We start from the raw sequence: 20,009 nt of genomic DNA on the forward strand, positions 1-20,009 counted from the left end.
GAATTCTTCTCAATTCCAGCCCCGCCTGGTTTCCCTCCTGCCTCTCAGGGCTGCCGGGGAGGTTTCTGTGCAGGGAACACGGGCACCCCTGGCCATGGCAGCCCGAGTGGCTGCAGCTGGGGCTGGGAGTGCCCTGACAGTCTTTGTCCTTGTCCTGTCCTTGTCCTGTCCTTGTCCTTGTCCTTGTCCTGTCCTTGTCCTTGTCCTTGTCCTTGTCCTGTCCTTGTCCCCTGCCCAGCACAGTGCCATGACATTGTCCTGAACTTGTCCCCTGGCACAGCACAGTGTCCTGACAGTTTTTGTCCCTGTCCCCTGCCCAGCACAGTGTCCTGACAGTTTTTGTCCCTGTCCCCAGCCCAGCACATGCCCTGACAGTTTTTGTCCCTGTCCCCTGCCCAGCACATGCGAGAGGCTGCGGAGCGGCGGCAACAGCTGGAGCTGGAGCATGAGCAAGCCTTGGCTGTCCTCAACGCCAAACAGCAGGAGATTGAACTGCTGCAGAAGGTATGGGGTCATGGGATAATGGGATGGGTAATGGGATGGGGATAGGGACGGGATGGGACAGGGATGGGATGGGACAGGAGATGGAGCTGCTGCAGAAGGGATGGGGATGGGGACAGGGACAAGAATGGGACAGGGACAGGAGACTGAACTGCTGCAGAAGGTATGGGATGGGGATGGGATGGGGATAGGGACGGGATGGGACAGGAGATCGAGGTGCTGCAGAAGGTATGGGACAGGGATGGGGATAGAGACAGGGATGGGACAGGATGGGGTTGGGGACAGGGTGGGAACAGGAATGGGGATAGGGATGGGATGGGGATGGGACAGGGACAGGAGATGGAGCTGCTGCAGAAGGTACATGGGGACAGGATGGGACAGGGACAAGGACAGGGCCAGGCAGGAATGGAGCTCCTGCAGGAGGGACATGGGGACAGGGACATGGGGACAGGGCCAGGCAGGTGGCAGCACGAGCTGCAGGGACAGAGCTCCCTGCCCTGGCTGGCTCCATGGCCCTGCTGCTGCCCTGGGACACGAGTGTGCTGGCTGTGCTCACGGCTTTATAAATGAATTTATCAATCCATTAACCTGAGCCCGGGGGACCTGAGCTCTTCCTTTTCCCAGCAGGGGTAAGAGTGGCACAACCTCATGGATTTCCTTTGCATTTCCATTGCTTCCCTCCATGTTTGCCTTGGGAATACTTGTGCATTTCTTCCATGTCACAAAGGAGTCCAGTTTTAATTTCTGGACAACCAAACTCCCAGGTCCCTTCCATTCCCAGCGTGCTGTTAACCCTCTCACTGACACACCAATGTTTTGTTAGGATTTCTGTGGCCTCCTTTTCCAATTCTTGCTCCCTTTCTCCAGTAAATTGGATGGAAGAAACTCTTGTCAAGGTCCTGACACATCACAGTTGATCTTCCCTGTCAATGTTTGTGTGGTGAGGGTTTGGTGTGCAGCCAGAAACAGAACCATTGCTGAAACACCTCATTTCCGAGGCCATTCTCTAATTCACAAGTCACTTTAAGACTTTTTTTTTCACCCTGCAATTTCTCAGTATTCATTATAACACAAAAACCATGATGTTGAGTTTCAGTCTTGCCAAAGTCACTTCAAGCTGCAATTGTCTCGGTGCTAATGTTGATTTTTCCAATTGCTGGACGAGATTAAAACACAGAAATAATGCTGCTAATGATAATTTGGTACAGAATTGCCACAGAGGGACCTTCTCAGCAGAATAAAAGATGTATCTAATATAGTTGCTTGAAATAGAAGGCTGTAGTTGACCAAATGAAATCTTCCAGTTAATTTTCTTTTAGTCTTTCTCAATAAGTGTACTTAGGCACTCTGCAAAATGCCATTTCTAGTTCTATTCAGCTGTTATTATTAGCACTGCCTCATTAATTTTGGACTTAAATTTCCTGGAAAAGGAAAGAAATCAAAGGAAGATACAGCATTTCTTGCTAATTTGTGTTGCATTCTTGTAATAAAACCTCCTTTGGACTGGCAGGAGACAAATGTGTGATCTCCTGCTGCTGCAGCCCCCTGCATTTACTGTCACATTTTGAATGTAAATAAAAGTCCATTCTCTTTTCAATACATGATCAGATTTTAGGAAGAACACAATATTGCCCATCAAGGTTTTGTGTTGATGGGGATATGGATGGTTCTTTTTCTTCCAGAAAACTTTAATACAAGGCAGTTAGATGTTCAGCAGAGATAGCTGCTGATGGATGCAGGTTCTGCCTTCATTTATCCAGAGTCAGGCTCTGGGGGGGTTTTATTAAACCTGTCCTGATGGATGACTCAAAGCTTTCTGTTACCTGCTCACATGGCTGCTGCTGCTCGAGGAGCCAGCATCTTCTTATTGTTATTGTTAGTAGTAGTATAATATTAATATAATATTATTAATATTAATATTATTCTGCTCGCAGGCAGAGTTTGGCCGGGGTACAGGCAGGAATGGGGCTGGGCTGTAGGGGCAGGGGGCTCTGGCAGCCTGCAGGACAGGGAAGGGCACTGGGGGAGCTGGGTTTGGGTCTGTGGGTTTGGTTTGTGGATTTGGATCTGTGGGTTTGGGTCTGTGGGTTTGGGTCTGTGGGTTTGGGTCTGTGGGTTTGGGTTTGTGGATTTGGTTTGTGGATTTGGACTGTGGTTTTGAGTTTCTGGATTTTGTTCTGTGGTTTTGTTCTGTGGTTTTCCTTTGTGGATTTGGGTTTGTGGTTTTGTTCTGTGGATTTGGGTCTGTGGTTTTGTTCTGTGGTTTTGGTTTGTGGATTTGGGTTTATGGTTTTGCTTTGTGGATTTGGGTTTATGGCTTTGGTTTGTGGATTTGTTCTGTGGTTTTGGTTTGTGGATTTGGGTTTCTGTTTTGGTGGTGACTTTATGTCCTGACCCAGCTCCCACTGAAGGATTAGGGCAGCCCTGAGCCAAGAGGTTGGAGTTGACCAGGGCTGCACTCTGTCCATCCTGGCACTGTCTGGAACATTAAATGAGTCTGGGGGTGCTGTCCCCCTCTGAACAGGAGGATTTATGGCTTTTCTCTGGTGGGGAATGTGCAGAATGGTACAGGGCTTAAAAAATCTGTTCTTACCTTGGGTCAGCTTCAACAAAACAGTGAAAACTTACCTGGAAAGAAAATGAGGATAACCCAAAGTTACTGAGTGCTATTTATTTGATTTTAAGGTTTAGACTTTTCCTAACCAAAAGCTGATAACTGAATTTCTGAGCTACATGAAATACACTTTTCTGCCCTTCTTTATTCCTTCTTTTTGCCTTTGACTCAGTTGATTGGACCTGAAATGTTGCTCTCCTCTTTTCAAACAGCAGCACTGCCATGAAGCCTCGCTGAGACTGAGTCTCCCAAAATAAACATTTCCTTCTGAGCTGGCACAGCCACCCCTGCTGGATGGAAACTGGGTTTGAGGATAAATGTGCTGCTTTACGTGCTTAGAGCATATCATATGTGGCATGACTAATTAATTTTCCTTCTTCCTCCTTTCCCCTCTTTTTCCCTTTTTCCTTTTCCACAAAAACCAGGCTCAGGTTGAAGCTAAGAAGGAACATGAAGGAGCAGTTCAGTTGCTAGAGGTAAGATCCTCTGGGTTCCCTGGGCTTATTCAGGTCCCTTCTGGACAGGATAATTTTCAGCATCATCACTTGTGAACATTTCAAGGAATATGTAGGCAAAGAGGGGTTTTTTATCTCTTCTGATATAATTGCATCCTTTCAGATTTATGGTTCAGTTAGGAGTGCATTAAGCTGAGCTGCTGGAAGTGATGTATGTTTCTCTTTTCCTACCATTTTTTTGTAAAATACTATTAAAGGGAGTGATTAATGATGAGGATTTTGATTTATTAGGCTGGAAATACAGGAGCAAATACCAATCAGTTACCGAGGGTTCCTAATTAAATACTGTCTAATGAACATAAAGCAACATGTTAAAGAGGCAGAAATTGTAAAGCTAATGAAAGAATTGAGATGCTTCAAAAAACCTGCAAAGGGTGAAAGAGAACACTTCATTCTTCTGCCTGAGGAAAAGGCATTAAATGGTTTTAAGTGTTCAAGTACATATCCTAAAGAATGTGCAAAAATATGGATTGATAATAGCAAGTGCATTGTCAATATTTCAATTAGAAATCTGCTTTTATCTAAAGGTAATTTCCAGTCTTTTTACCTCCTCACAGTATTTCTACATGTACCTGTACCATGCCTTGGTGACAGGTGATTTTTTTTTTTCCTGGTGCATTGATCAACTTTAAAAAAAATACAAAATTAAAGCATTTGTTTATGACTATCTATAAAAGTTAATATTCCCACAGGATGTTTGACTCAGAGCCTTTCATTACCATGATGTAATGAAATGTATGAATGTAATGTTCAGTTTGTTTGAGCTTCCAGACTAAAAGCTGAAGTTATTATTTAATGCCTGGTGGAAAGTGTATGATACAGAGAAACAGAAACAAGACAGGCAAGAGAATATTCACCCCCTCAGCTGAGCACAATTCTGATTTTGCTGATTTGTCTGCAACCTCTGATTTGCATAACCCAACAAGATTTCCAAAGCTTTTGCTTTTGATTGCCACAAGCACATTATTTTTCAGCATTTTATTTAATGTGCCTTTTGCAGTTTCAGCTCAGCAGCAGTGTTGGTTTCTATAGCACTGTTTGTGTTAATGCATGTTTTTACACGTGTAACTGCAAAGTTGACTTTGCTTTGAAATGTAAAAGAAATATTCAGAACTGGTTTTATTTCTTTGTTTATTTCACATCTCTTTGTTCACTGTGTCTTGTTTGGGATTTATTGCTTTGCACTTCACCCAGAACACCTTGGACAGCATGCAGGTATTTTAGGGCATCAATTCTCCTTTCCCTGTCCTTTCCCTGCACTTGTCCCTTGCAGGAGAGCACGAGAGCCCTGCCTCACCTTGCATGGGATGAACCATTGTTATGCAAGCATGCTTTGCATTTATTGGGCCAGCACCAAATCACCAAATCAGGATCCTTCTTCTGCCAGAAATTAATCTTGGTTTGCTGAGAACCTGGATCCTGGTTTTCCAAGTCAATTCCTCACGGCATGCCCAGTAGGAATGGTTTGGGAGCTCCCTCGAGGTTGTGCCTGTCTGGCTGTGTGGATTTTGTCTGGATTCAGAGGGTCCCTTTGTGCTGAGTGGGATATTTCCAGCTGGGGCTGATGTGAGTGCCCAGTGGAAGCCACTGCAGCCCCGTGGCCAGCTCAGCTGTGGGATGGTCCCTGCCCAGCAGAACCTGCAGATCCCTGCTCTGAATCCAGACCTGCCCACCTGGAAAGCTGCTCAGCACCTTCCCTGTCCCGTGTGCACAGTGTCTGTCTGCAGAGGGTGCAGCCTGCTTCACTCTCCACCTCTGAAAACACAAATCCCGTGGAACTGCAGCAGCACTCGGTGCTGGGTGAGGAGCTTGGCAGTGCCAAGTGCCAGACACCCCATCTGCTGCGAGCAGGAAAGGCTCCTGGCAGCCCTGCTGCAGCTCCTGGGACACCTGGGACACCTCTGTGCCACCCTGGGCACGGCAGCTCCCATGGCAGGAGCCACGGCACAGGCAGAAATTCACAATTCTGAGCACAGATTGAATGGCAGAAACCACAGCACAGGGCAGAAATTCACAATTCTGAGCACAGATTGAATAGCAAGAGCCACAGCACAGGCAGAAATTCACAATTCTGAGTTTGTGAGCACAGATTAAATAGCAGGAGTCACAGCACAGGGCAGAAATTCACAATTCTGAGCACAGATTAAATGGCAGGAGCCATGGCACAGGCAGAAATTCACAATTCTGACCCTGTGAGCACAGATTGAATGGCAGGAACTACAGCACAGGCAGAAATTCACAATTCTGAGCCTGTGAGTAGAGATTAAATGGCAGGAACTACAGCACAGGCAGAAATTCACAATTCTGAGCACAGATTGAATGGCAGGAACCACAGCACAGGCAGAAATTCACAATTCTGAGTTTGTGAGCACAGATTGAATGGCAGAAACCACAGCACAGGGCAGAAATTCACAATTCTGAGCCTGAGACCATGTCTTGCTGTGCAGGGTCAGACCCAAATTTGCAGATTTTCTGCAGTGAGGTGGGTCTGGCTGGCTGACAGGAACAGGGCTGAGCATGGAGATTGCTCCTGGTGGCTCCATCGTGGCTCTTATGGCAAAATTTTCTCTATAAAATGCCAGCTTGGTGCTCATTTCTATCTCACAAGGTACCAAAACACTGTAATTCAGTCAAGGCATTTTTCTTCCAGGCTCCCAAGTGCCATGAGAGAATTTGAAATCTCAGAAGGAAAGACAGTGAAGGCATTTACTGCAATACAAATAATTTTTAAGTTCATAAATAATATTAATGCTTTTTCAAAACTACTTTTAAGGCAGCCTTAGCTTCTTGTTGAGGTCTGGCTTGTGATGCTTTTATTTTTTATTTTAGGCTAGACTTTCCATAACTGCTTGTGGAAAGGTCACTAATAATTCTCAGAGAGTTGAAGAGCTCATCCTTAAGCTTTCCCAGTGGAAAGTGGGCACCAAAAAACCCAAGCCAGTTTTCTTCCTTGTTGGCTTAATATCCTTTAGAAACTGTGCATAGATGCCATTTCCACGCAGCAAATTAACAAGTAGCAAAGTGTGACCTTTCATTTTTCTCAAAACCAGAATGAAAAAATGAAAGACAAAACCCCCAAGCATTTCGTGTTTGTGTAAAACTCCCACAATGTCTGATTCTTACTGTTCTTCCTTTTGTAATCGATCAGATGGATACCCTGAGATTTCTTTTGCAGAAATAATTTCATTTGTGCGTTATGGATGCAAAGAAATTGTATCTTTAAAATTCAGTCTAACTTTTAAAAAAGTATTTGTTACAAGGAAAGGAACAGACAGTACCACCTTGTGTAGTAGAACTTTTGGATTTTTGGGTTCTTCTGGGGTACTATAAGTATTTTCCTTTAACTAGGATATTTCTATAGGTATGTAATACATGCTGTTTTCTTGATCTAGAAAATGTACAGTTTTTCTTACCCAAACTGAGAATGGTCTTTTTCTCTTAAAAAAACCCCCAAACTCTTAGTTCAGTTGAACCAATTTAATTGCCACCCAGACTTCCTTTGCTAGTCCAGCTGTTTAATTCAGCACAAGAGGGGTTTTTAATGAAGGAAGGTGATGTTTGTTCACCATAAAGCTCCAGAGTGGGATATATTATTATAGAATGATTACAGATAATAAATTCTATCCTTTATGAGGATACATTATTATAACCTTGATTTAGCTGGTTCAGTGAGTGTGCAGATTTGGATAAGAGGTTTCCTGCTGTGGTGTGTGGCCCTGGAAAGGGATTTTAACCCTTTAAGGGCAGGGGAAATAAGGTGCACAGCTCCATGGGCGTCTGTCATGACAGGAAGGAAGAGCCAAGTTTATTCACAAACACACTTGGTTTTATAGCAGGACTGCAACTCCCAGAGCAGAGAAAAGGAGATTGGTTCAGAGAGAAGACACCCCATGGCCAGGGCCTGGACACACACCACAACAGGGCTTCTCTCTTGGTATTAATTCCTTTTTATTGTGACCAAATGATCACCCTGGCAGAAATTCTCCCTGGCCTTGAGCTGGAGCAGCTCATGGGCTGGGAACAGAGCTGAGAAGCTCCAGCCTGGAATATTTTCCAGGCTGTGATTTTCTTACTTTCTCCATGTGTGTCCCACAGTGGTGTTTCCTCCCCTCTCTGTATGGAGTGAAAGCTGCAGAGCCCCTGAGATCCCCCTGTGTGAGCCAGGGGCTGTGTGTGACACCTTCTCCATCACACCAGCAATCCATCCCCGTTCTGTGGGGGCACATTCCCAGCTCACAGCTGCTCCTCTTTTAGGTTCAGGTTTTGGTAGAGCCTGGTGCCTCACAATCCAAACAGAGCTGGCAGGTTCTGGTGCCTGTGCCAGGCTGGCAGAAGCCTCCTCCTGCCTGGAGCTGCAGCACCTCACTGTGCTTTGGCCCTTCAGTGTCGTTTTCAAGGGCAGTTCAGCCAAATTCTGGGGCTTTTCTTGTCCTTGTTGGGTTTTAATACACAAATGTTAATGTAGAAATTTAGGAGGCTTCAGGTTAATAGCAGAGGATGGGCAAACCTCAGAGGTGCAGCTGATTTTTAGGGAAGGCAGGACAAGCACACAAAACTGGCATTCAGATGAGTGAAGAAGTCACAGAACTGTAGGATCTCCTTGCAGGTGTTCCTGGCAGTGATTTTTTTTTATTATTTTTTTTTTATTTTTTTTGGGCACTGCCAAAACACAAGATGAGGAATTCCCCCTTTTTGGTGGTGGAAGGAGAAATGGGCTCAGAGCCACGGGGCTGCCCGTGGGCCAGGTCTGAGCCTGGGCTGGGGGGCAGGTTTGGGGGGAGGCGTGGGGCCGTATATCCCCAACCCCAAAAACCCCTCCTCGATGCCAGGGGGGCTGGCCAGGCCGTGTGTGAGTGTGCTGTGTGTCCCTGCAGGCCAAGGTGAGGGAGCTGGAGGAGAAATGCCGGACGCAGGGCGAGCAGTTTAACCTGCTGTCGCGGGAGCTGGAGCGGTTCCGGCAGCAGGCGGGCAAGATCGAGCTGCTGAGCACCCCCCTGGCACCCCCTGGCAAACCCCTGGCCCAGCTGATGAACGGGATAGCCACCTCCATCGGCAAAGGTGAGCAGCGGTGCTGGCTGCTGCTGCCAGCCTGTGATGGGCACCCCGGGCTGGGCGTCCCCTCCTGGTTCCGTGCGCTGACACCTCCACATCTCAGAGCATCCTCCAGCCTCCCCTGAGCTCTCCTGGCTTTGTTTGCTGCCAGCAAAATTCCGGTTCTTGTTGGGTGTAGTGGTAAAATACCTGCTCAGAGTTAAAATTGTGTGTTTTTCTTCTGTGAGAAGAAGGACTGGCTGCAGGTCCAGGTTCTGAAATTGGGTGTTCTTCCTGTAAAAATGCAGCTCTGTGATGAGAAAAAAGAAAGAAAGACTGGCTGTAGGTCCAGGTTCTGAAATTGGGTGTTCTTCATGTAAAAATGCAGCTCTGTGATGAGAAAAAAGAAAGAAAGACTGGCTGCAGGTCCAGGTTCTGAAATTGGGTGTTCTTCCTGTAAAAATGCAGCTCTGTGATGAGAAAGAAAGACTGGCTGCAGGTCCAGGCTTTGTGGGAAATCCTTCCCTGTGTCAGGTCTGCTCTAAGGAGGAGTTAATGGGGGAAGGAAGCACAGAGACCCCACACACACATTATACAAATATATATATATGGCCATTACATAAAAAACCATTTAAATAGAGCTGGGTAGAAAATGGAGAATCTCAATGGAGTGTTTTGACAGACATGAAAATGGTTTGGGCTCAGTTCCATTTGTGCAACAGAAATGATGCACTTCATAAAAATTTTAGAGTAAAACATCTCAGAAAGCAAAAAATGGTTTTGAGAGAAATGGAGAATATAAACCAAAAAGAAAAAAATCCCCTCTGTATTGGTGTTGTCCCACTTCCAGTCCCCAGCACAGTGAACTGTGTGTGTTTGTCCAGGATCTGGGCTGAACTTTCACCAGGTCATGTCCTGCTGCTGTCCCGAGGGCAGAGCTGTGTGACCCAGCCACTGTCCACTGGAAAATTACACAGATCGAGGCAAGGGCTTACCTGAGGATGCTTGAAACCAACTTCCATGTCAGTGACATGTCAGAGTGTGTTATTGCATGTCAGTGACATGCTAGAGTGTGTTTTTCCATGGCAATCCCATGCCAGAGTGTGTTATGGAGAATTCCCAAGGCATTTCCTGATGGACACAAGTATTTAGTAGAAATTTCTTTAATACCAACAGCAGTAGCTCCTCTTGTCTCCAAGGACAGGATTTTCAAAGCAACAATTAATTTAAAAGGAAAGGTAATTAGGTATTGAGCTGTCCTTTAGGCAGAAGTGAAGGTCCAGCCTGTGTCACTGTGATTGATTTAATGAAAAATGAAAATCAGCTCAACATCTTCCAGGTACTCAGCCAGACTCTCCAAGCTAATTTATTCTTATTCTCATGCTAATGGAAAGAAACCTTTTTAAAAACCTCAAAACATGCCAAACTGAAATCTCCCAAGTAACCCTTGAGTGGAAGCAGAGCAGGCACAGCCAGCTCTGTACCCAAGGCACTTCAGGGCCTTCCTCTCTAAACCTTTCCCCAAAACCTCGTGGTTTTTGTGGGAATTTGGAATGCAGGGCCTGCAGCACTTGTGTCTAAACCTCAGAACTGCTTGCCCAACATTCCTCCTCAGTGTGAATGCTCTGACATCAATAAAGTCATGTTTGAGCAAGGGGGCAGGATTTCTAATTATTGAAATCAACCCTTTCTCAATAATGATGGCAGAGTACAGCAAGTTCTTCAAAGCAGAAGTGTAATTATTTTTATTATGTGTGAGGAAGAAAGAACACGAGAGGGAACCCAGGGACAGCTTTCAAAGCAAAGCAAATGATGGAAATGAGATCAGTTTATGACCAGCTGCTTTGCCTTAATTAGGGATGTTTGAATGTATCAGGAAATGAAAATAAACCTAGCCAGGATGGATTAGAGCATAACAAGTTCACTTTAAACATACAATAATGTCACAATCAGATATAGAAGCCTTAAGATTTATTATTCATCAGAGAAGAGGCTCATTTAAATGGTCTTCCTGGATAATTTAGGTAGTCCATATGGAACCAGCAATTGCAATAAATAAAATGGAGAGTTTAATTGTAATGCAAGTATGGACAGATTTAATTCTCCTGAAACATTTAAATTAGATCTGGTGCTCTTCCTTTTTCCTTGGTAGGGTGTTCTTCAGACCTCCTTAACAAATATTTGCCAGTCACAGGAAAATAAAGGCCATTTTAAGCTTGTATGGATTTAAAAGACTTCATGGACAAAACCCTTGTGGCTTTATAATGTTCTTCTCTAGTATTTGAAGAAAAAAAAAAAAGACATTTCTAGATGCTGCTGTGTGTTCTTATGAGCTGACCTCTTGTATATTTTATTGTTAACTCTGTTTTTCTTTTCCAGAGGGAAAATATAAAAAGAAAGGTGTTTTACTGGAGGTTCTGGCTTGTTTGTTTCCTTTTCTGTAGTTTCCAGTTAACAAGCTTTAAAGCTGTCTGCAGGTCTGATTCCTTCTCATTCTGCTCTTCCCAGGGCTCTCTCTCAGTGTAATTGCCTCGGATGAAGGAGAGAACCAGGTTTAATCAGTTTGGGGTTTTGGGCCAGTTTGAAATGCAGCTTTTTCTGTGTGTCCTGGGTTCCTGTGCAGGAAGGGTCGGGAGATCACAGACACTCAGGGGGATGTGCTTCTGCACCCTGAATCTCACTTCTGCTTTGGTTCTTTGGTTTTTAAAGGCATTTCTTGACCATGCTTGTGTTTATTTTTCAATCCAGCTGTGGATTGAACCACATGAATTTACACAGAATATTTATCTCATAACCTGTTTAAAAGGCTCCTCTGCAGAATGCACAGGCTCGCTGCTGGAGCTGTTTGACAGGGCACATTTCTGACACAAAAACCTCTTTATGCTCCTGTTCCTGTTGTGTTTATGCTGCTGCTGTTGGATACTCAGTGCCTGTGCTGGGCAGGGAGGTGTCTGTGGAGCCTGTGTGCAGTTACCAATCGCTGAAACCAGCCCTTTCTCAGTAATGATGTAAAGTACAGCAGGTTCTTCAAAGCAGAAATGGAATTTATTTGGGGCCAGAGATGTGCCCAGGCCCTTCCTGCAGCCACAGCCAACACTCACCTTTCTCTGCTGGCTTTAGGACTCAGGGCCAATTTTATGTACTTTATTTTCCACGTGAAAAGAGTAGGATCCATTCCTTCCAGCACCTTGATATTCCTGGAGTCCCTGATAATGTGTGTTCCTGTGCTGGTTATTATCCCACCTGGATGCAAAGCAAGGGCTGCATTGCCTTAGAACCTTCCTCCACGTTTTGTACCCAGTGCCAGAAATTTATAAACAAAGCCTGGAGAATGCAGGAGGTCTGAGACCAACCAGAGGCTTCCTTTGAATGAATAATCACAGTTGGCCCAATTATTTCTAGCTTGGTGCTGACAGGCTGAAATGGCAAACACATTAACAGCAAACACAAGGAGCTAAATTGGCTGAAGGTTCCTGAACGGGGAGGATTTCTCTGTTATAGATGTGAGAAAGGTTCCAAGAATAAAGAATGTGCTCTTTTCAGCCTGGGGATTGCTCTGAGTGGGGCTGGTTGTAATTAATCTTTACTGTGGTGAGTTGTGTATTTCCCTGCTGTCAATGTGCTTAAGCTGTAAATTACAGTGATGCAGAGAAAATTAATCATATTGGACTAATGAGCACACCAGAAAAACCCTCTGATGGTGCTCTTGGAGCTTATTCTCCTCTGCAGAGTGGACAAAGAGGTTCCTCTGATAATTCCTGGTGAATTCACTGGGGATCCTGCAATTCAGCAGCAGAACATTTCTGCCCAGACTTCTGGCAGAACAGGAGAGGAAATGCTGAAGCTACACATATTCAGGGGCTGGAAAATTAGAGCAGAGGCTCATGATGTTAATGAGAGGCAGAATGCACTCTGCACATGTGAGTGTGTCAGCAGCTCTCTGTGCTCTGCTGCAGCCTCTGCTCCTGCTGCAGGTGAGATCAGCTCAGGTGAATCCCTGCTTTCACCTGCCTGGGACTGACCTAACAGCAAAAGGAAAAATGTACAGGTGGTGTTTACCAAAAAAAAAAGGATTTGGGGGGATTTTTCCTTTTCATAGTCTTACCTTCCATGTGTCAGGAGCTGGAGAGATGGCCCTGGGATCAAATGAATGTGGTTTGGTGCTGGTGTCAGTGAGGAACTCCTGGGAAATACAAACCAGGTGCTCCTGGCACTTCCTGCCTGCCAAAAGTCAAACAACTTCATAGCAAAATGAATATCCTGCCAAGTAGGTCCTTAGCATTTCAGTCTCTTTTTTAGAAGACGATTCTGGTTTCCAGTGTATGACAGAGACCCCAAAATAAAGAAAGGTTCCCACAGGAGCTCTGCAGTGCTGGGGGTGTCACAGAACTTCCCCAAAGGGGCTCAAAACAAAGGGGAGTTTCTTTTCACCGGGGAAACTTTACTGTGAATTCTCTGGGTTAAAATGCCTTCACTTTCTGCCTTAGGTTTTGTTGCAGTTGTTGATTTAAGCAGTTTTCCTGAGCTCTGGGAGCTGGCAGGCTGAGCTCCCCCTGTGCTCTGCAGTTTCCCCAGCACAGTATTCATCTGGAAGGGTTTTTACCAGGAGAGGAAAAGAACTTTTGCTGCGTGCTGGCAAAGTTTGTGCTCGTCCTGACTCTGGTGTGTGCTCTGCTCCCTGCAGGTCATGAGAGCCCTGCTGGAAGTCGCTGTGTGATTTCAGAGTTCATCCGGCCCCTGCAGATCTCTGCAGACAAACCAGAGCAGCTCTCTGTCAAACCCACCTTCCTGTCCAAGGCAAGATCTGGTGCCCCAAGATGCAGATTTGATTCAGACGTGAGTCCTTTGGAATTTTTTTATTGAAAAGCTGATGTAGGGCTGAGGCTTCTCTGCTCCAGCAGCCTGGTGCAGGTTGATCCACCTGCTTTTCAAATGCCAAGACAGGAATATTCTCATTTTCTGAGGCAACCTGGGAACGTGATCAGTGGGAATTTTGGTGGTATTTTCCAAGAGGCTGCAGTTGATGTCCCAGGTACACAGGACAGGAATGGGGTGTGGAGGAGCTGGAGCTGCTCTGAGGTGTCAGGGATGCTCAGAGGGATTGCAGAGCTCCTGGCTGAGGGCAGAGCAGCATTCCTGCTCTGGCCAGGGCTGTGCAGATTTACCAGAGCTTTGTTCCAGCTCCCAGCAGGAGGGAGGGACTGGTGCAGCCTTGTTGGATCCCACAAATCTGGAGTTTTTGAGCTTTCTGTGCTTCCAGGCACAGACCCCCCTGGCAAACACTGCTCTGGAGCTGGAACCTTGGAGAAAACTTGTAAATATAAAATAATGAGTTAGAAATCACCAATGTGCAGTGGGTCAGATGTGTGTGTTTGCACTGGGTGATGGGGTTTAAATTTGAGGTTTTTACAGTACAGGGGTGGGTATGGGACAAGATGGAGAATTTTGGGTGGTGTCTTTTTCTTTGTTCATCTTCTTCTTCACAGAACTCAAGTAGTAACTTCTGGTTAGTCAGCCAAATATCACTCTAAGGTCGTGGGAATCTATTATTGGGTCAAAAGTATAAATAATGGAGGTGTTAAACTTTTTTTGGTTTGTTTGGCTTTAAAAGGCCTTGAAGCAGCCTCACTGGGGCCATTTTCCCCACTTTCTGCAAGAGGTGCTGTCACACTTTGTGTAATTTCTGATTAGATCCAATAAAACATCCAAGCCCCAACACTAAAATCGTCACGATCACCTTTCTAATGACCCTAACTCTAAGGAAAAAACAGATTAAAGTGATGACAAAGCAGTAAGGAGTGCTGCAAAGGCCAGCACACTCCCCCAGGAATGCCAGGCTGTGTCCCAGGGATGCTGTGACAGGAACAGGGCTCCTTTGGCAGGGCTCCTCCTCTGCCTGGCTTCTGTCGTGTGTGAATCCTGCAGCAGGGCAGGCACCCCCTGCTCACCTGCCCAGCCTCCCCTGAAGGGCTCTGAGCCTGGAAAATGGGAAGGGAAATTGCAGGATGTTGTCACAACTCTGCATTTTGCTTTCAGTGGTACTTTTGAAGGGTTCTGTTCCTCCTTTCTTAGGGAGCTTTTCTGCTTTTTGGTGGAATTGCAGTGGAAATCCAACGGGAAGCTCAGAAGAGCTTTTCAAAGGTGCCATAACAAGGTGATTTTTAATATTTAGGGCAAATGTTAAATATAAAAACTGCATAGAACTGATTTTTGAAACTCTGTAGAAGGGTTTTATTTCCTGTTAAATATCTTGGTTTATATGGGCAAATAGCCACGAGGAAATATCTTCAGATTTCACCCCTCATTTCAGGAAATCTCTTTCCTAATCTTCACAGGAGTAAAGAAGTTGCAACCATGTGCATATTTGCTATCTGTGTTATATTCATTGATACTGGAAATGTGGAAGTTGATGGAATCAAAATGTTTCTAAATGCATCACAAGCCTGAGAATATTCAACAAAATATTGGATTCTTGTACAGTGGGAATTCCGTGGGCATATCTGAGGATTATCCACAGGAAATATTTGTGTATATTTGTGTAGCACCATTACTGAAAAGTGGGAACATTCACTGCTTTTTGAAGAGGCCACAGGAAAAGCAGCTTAGCAAGGAGACTTAGGGAAGCAGAACTGACAGCAAGGAGCAGGAGAAGCACACGTCAAATTTAATTCCCCTTTTCTATTCTTTTTGAGTTCTCTCTCACTGAGAATGTCAAGAACTGCAGGGTTTGTGCCTTCCACAGTGTAATTATGGGATCCACTCTTACATTATGCAAGCTCACAGAAATTAAGCTCCATTCCCTTCTAGAGACATCCAGACCCAAGGGAGGGTGTATGAGCAAAATCTAAAAAATGGAACATAATGCTGGGGAGTCTGAAATAAATAAACAAAGCAAATCAATCAGTGATACTCTGCAAAAAATATACCACCCCTCACAAGTTAATTCAGAGGAAAAGGGACCCCACTCAGAATTTTCCTGGTGTGCTTTTGGCAGGGACCAGTTTAGACCTGGAAACTGCAGGTCAGGATTCACTCTGTCTGGATTGCAACATTTTTCTGAGATTTTGGACAATTTATTTTATTTGATCCCACTCTTAACCCAGTATTTCTACCTTAATTAAAGTTCTCTCAGGCTCAGGCAAAAAGTTGGTCATTTTTTCTGAAATGTCTCACAGCAAACTGTACAGTAAGTGAAGTTCATCCCTCACTTCAAAACCTCTAAGAAAGAGATAAATGGGCAGAGTCTGTGTTGATGTTCCATGTTAGAATTTAATTTTTTTCCCTTGATACTGTGTGCTCACTGATTTATATCACCTGTCAGGAAAACTGTTCATTCTTCTTTTTCTTGTAATCACGTTGCCTTTTCTCTCCCCTCCCTCCACAGATGGATAATGATCAGAATTCCAATACCTCAAAGCAGAGATATTCTGGGAAAGTCCATCTTTGCATTGCCCGTTACAGGTACAGCACCCATGCCATTGCAGATACAATAAATACACGGTTGTGATGTTCACCTCCAGCTTTGGCTTCCCCTGCTGCATGCCCTGATTGTTGGAATGGATGTTCTGGGCACTTTGCTCTGCTCTCAGTGCCCTGCCTGAGCTGTCACAGGGAGCTGAGCCCAGCCTGGCTCTCCCACCCCTCTGCATTCCTGTCCTGCAGTGTCTAAATCAGAATTAAATGGCTGCTCCTGCCCTACAGAGCAGCTCTCATTCTGTTCTTAACCATCGCTTTTTTTAGCAAGAAAAGATTGGAAGTCCATCACTGCTTTGCACATTAAAATTTCAGGCGTGGAGGAGTGTCATGATAAAAGTTTCAGTGACTAGCAGTTGGTCTCAGGATGGATATAGGTTTGTACTTTTTGTCTCTCAGTAGATGTAGCTCACTGCTTTTGTCTTCTTTTACCTTGCCTCTGTGGAAGTTTAATGAACTTGTGTAAAAGGAACATAAAACTGAACACAGCGACTGCAAAAGACCCCCACAGCCGAGTTTGCTTTAATTCACTCTAAAAAATACAGAGAGTTTTGGCCAGCGTTTTTCAGGAGCCCAAAGTGAGAAGTGCCTGAGTCAATCCTGCAGGAAGGGACGTGGCTTTGGGGGTCGGGGGAGGCACAGAGTGACCCTGGGACGCTCCCGGAGTGTGCCAGGAGGGAAGCAGAGGCTGTGCCTGGGGAAATCCCCCTCCTCAGGCTGCATCCCTGCCCTGAGCTGTGCTCTGCCTGTGCCCGCAGCTACAACCCCTTCGATGGACCAAACGAGAACCCAGAGGCAGAGCTCCCTCTCACGGCAGGAAAATACCTGTATGTGTACGGGGACATGGACGAGGATGGCTTCTATGAAGGTATTTCTCTTTTCATCCCTGAATTCCTGCTAATTCATGCAGATTGAAATCAGTTCCTCTGTCAAACGCGCTCCAAATCCTTTCCTACGTCTGCTCCTAAATCGGTTGCTAAAATTAGCTTTATCACCGTGGTGTTAATTAAAAGTTTCTGCACCAGCAAAGCCGCTCCTTGCAGGCAGAGCTAATTATGAGATATTTTATAGTGTCAGCTTTTCCTACTGGCAAGATTTAAGTTGACAAAAAAGCTTATTGGCAATTCTGGTATTTCCCTTAATAAGCCTTTCTGTTCCCAAAATGGGGATGTTGTTTATGTGCTTCCACTCCTCCCCTGCCCCTTACCTTGCCCACTGCCATGGAATGATGGAAGGGGTGTTCTCCTTCATGGATTTTGATGGCATTGCTCTTTTACCTTTCCCAGTGCCATGGAACCATGGAAAGGGTGTTTTCCTTCAGGGGTTCTGATGGTGATAGCATAGGGTTAAAATTTAGAAATAGGTTTCTAAAATCATGGGAATTGCATACAATAGATTCAGGGGGTGGAAAGAAAGGTTGGGTCTGGTAGGGCTGGGAAAGGGAATGAATATTGAGCTGTGTTTTTTCTGGATCATGTGAAGCTCCACCTGTGTAATCATCATATGATAAATGATATGATTATTAATGGTTGTTTGGTAATTGAATATGATTATTGTTTAATCGTAATAAGAGTCATGAGAAAGGATGGAATCGTAACAAGAATCATGGGAAAGGATATTTGGGGGCCCTGATGAAAATGACAAGAATTCATGCTTGGATAAGATCAATGTATCCAATAGAACAATATGGGTTTAATAATTAATATATAACGAAAAGGGTATAAAAACATGGTCATGTGGGGGTCAGATCCGGGTCTGCAGCCCCGATCCCAGGGCTCTTCAGCAGAGCTGCAGCCTGTAACCGTGCAGTGAGGATGAGCTCCAACGCTGACAGTGGCTCTGCTCTTTCCCACCAGGAGAGCTGCTGGACGGACAGAGGGGGCTGGTGCCGTCCAACTTCGTGGACTTTGTGCAGGACAGCGAGGCCCAGGAGCAGAACAGCTCGGGGGGACCCCCGAGGGAGGGGGAGCTGCTGGAGCTCAGCCCCCCCGGGCACCGCCAGCCCGGCGGGCTCAGCAACGGCGCGGGCGGCCCCGACATCAACATCGACCAGATCGGAGAAGACATCGTGCCTTACCCCAGGAGGATCACCCTCATCAAACAACTCGCCAAAAGTGTCATTGTGGGCTGGGAGCCGCCCCTGGTGCCGCCCGGCTGGGGCACCGTCAGCAGCTACAACGTGCTGGTGGACAGGGAGGTCAGGATGAACGTGGCCCTGGGCAGCAGGACCAAAGCTCTCATTGAGAAGCTCAACATCTCCAGCTGCACCTACAGGATCTCCATCCAGAGCATCACCAGCAAGGGCAGCTCCGACGAGCTGCAGTGCACCTTGCTGGTGGGCAAGGACGTCATCGTGGCCCCCTCCAACCTCAGGGTGGACAACATCACCCAGATCTCTGCCGAGCTCTCCTGGCTCCCCACCAACAGCAATTACAGCCACGTCATCTTCCTCAACGAGGAGGAGTTCGACATTGTCAAGGCTGCTAGCTACAAGTACCACTTTTTTAATTTGAAGCCCAATATGGCCTACAAGGTGAAGGTCATGGCAAAGCCCCACCAGATGCCCTGGCAGCTTCCCTTGGAACAACGAGAAAAAAAGGAAGCCTTTGTGGAATTTTCTACGTTGCCAGCAGGTTTGATGTTTTCCTCCCTAGCCCAAAACTCTTCAGCTGAATTTCTCTGAAAATACTGGGTAAAAGGCTTTCAGCATCCAGATGTAAATGCATCTTGGTTGTGAAGCTGTAATGCACTTCTTTGTACAGCTTGAATTTGTAAAGTCAACAGATTTGTTGTGTTTTGAAAAGTCTGAGGTTTTTTTCCCCCTGCTTTTACCTTAGGAGTGTTGGTAAGTGTTGTCAGTCATTTGCCATTATCCAAGAAAATTGAAGTAGTGTTGAAAACTAGAGAAGAAATAATGTAGTGAATTTGAAGGATAATCTCATCATTTTGGGGATGTGTGGCAGCACCTGAACAAATGTGAGTATCTTATAGATTCACCTACCCAAGGTGATCTAATGATGGCCAGGTAGGAGAGCCCTCCAATACTCAGTGTTTCAGCTCCCTGGGTGCCTCTGGAGGGACACTCAGGTACAAGGGGTGGGTGAAACATCAGCAGAGTGTTCTGAGCTGGACTTTGCTCACTCCCTGCTGGGCTTTGATTCCAGAGAGGGGCAGGAATTCATCCTGCTCTCCTCCTTGGCCCCTTCCTTGTGACTTTTCCAAGAGGAGATGTGGAGGGGGAGTGAAGCTTCTGTGCCTCCTCTCCTGATGCCAGTTGCAGTGAAAGTCTCTCAGCTCACAGATTTATCTGCAGTCCAGACTCACTGCAGTGGGTTGGGGTGGTGCTGCTGTGCCATGGGCTGGGAGGAGGGAATTTCAGACTGGGATTTGTCCTGGGGGAGCTGGGAGGCACTGCCTGCATGCTGGCTTGAACTCATTTCACCTTTGCTGTTTAGGAAAGGCCTTTGGAGTGAGGGTTGTTGCAGCCAAACTCTTCCCATGCTGTATCTCCCTCTAGTGTGAGCTCTGCTGAGCAGCTGTGGAGCCTCAGCTTTTAGAGCCAGACATCCCAGAGCCTTCCCCACGGCTTCATTTCACTGGGAGCACTTCTACAGAAACAATCAGCTTCTCACTCTGTGCAGAGAAAACAAAATAGCACTGCTGGAGTGATTAGAGGCTGGTGCCTGATCCCAGAGTCGTTGGGACAAAGGAAAAGGATGGATTTGGAGTCAGTGATGGGAGTTACCATCATGTGTGTCGTGCAATTGAACTCATCTTGGTTCATCAAAGCAATGGAATTGCCTAAAAAAAAATAGAAGTGTTTCTGTCTTGGGCACTCAGATCTAAAAATAGAAATAAGTGCAGCATCAGGACCA

General features: G+C 45.8%; 1 protein-coding gene across 7 annotated transcripts in view; it reads left to right on the plus strand.

Moving 5' to 3' along the window:
• Positions 1–20,009, plus strand: part of RIMBP2 (RIMS binding protein 2) — a 75,573-nt gene that overhangs the window by 35,626 nt on the left and 19,938 nt on the right. For all 7 annotated transcript variants that reach the window (XR_015807683.1, XR_015807684.1, XR_015807682.1 and 4 more), the window contains exons 4-10: positions 400–504; positions 3,541–3,591; positions 8,505–8,688; positions 13,346–13,497; positions 16,046–16,122; positions 16,893–17,002; positions 17,991–18,767. Coding sequence is in view for 4 of the 7 variants with exons in the window: in XM_088176117.1 (XP_088032243.1) it covers positions 403–504; positions 3,541–3,591; positions 8,505–8,688; positions 13,346–13,497; positions 16,046–16,122; positions 16,893–17,002; positions 17,991–18,767 (1,453 nt within the window). In the remaining 3 variants the exon portion in view is untranslated. The remainder of the gene's footprint in view (positions 1–399; positions 505–3,540; positions 3,592–8,504; positions 8,689–13,345; positions 13,498–16,045; positions 16,123–16,892; positions 17,003–17,990; positions 18,768–20,009) is intronic.

This window comes from Sturnus vulgaris, chromosome 19 (genome assembly GCF_052056855.1).
Source record: "Sturnus vulgaris isolate bStuVul1 chromosome 19, bStuVul1.hap1, whole genome shotgun sequence".
Taxonomy (NCBI): Eukaryota; Metazoa; Chordata; class Aves; order Passeriformes; family Sturnidae; genus Sturnus; species Sturnus vulgaris.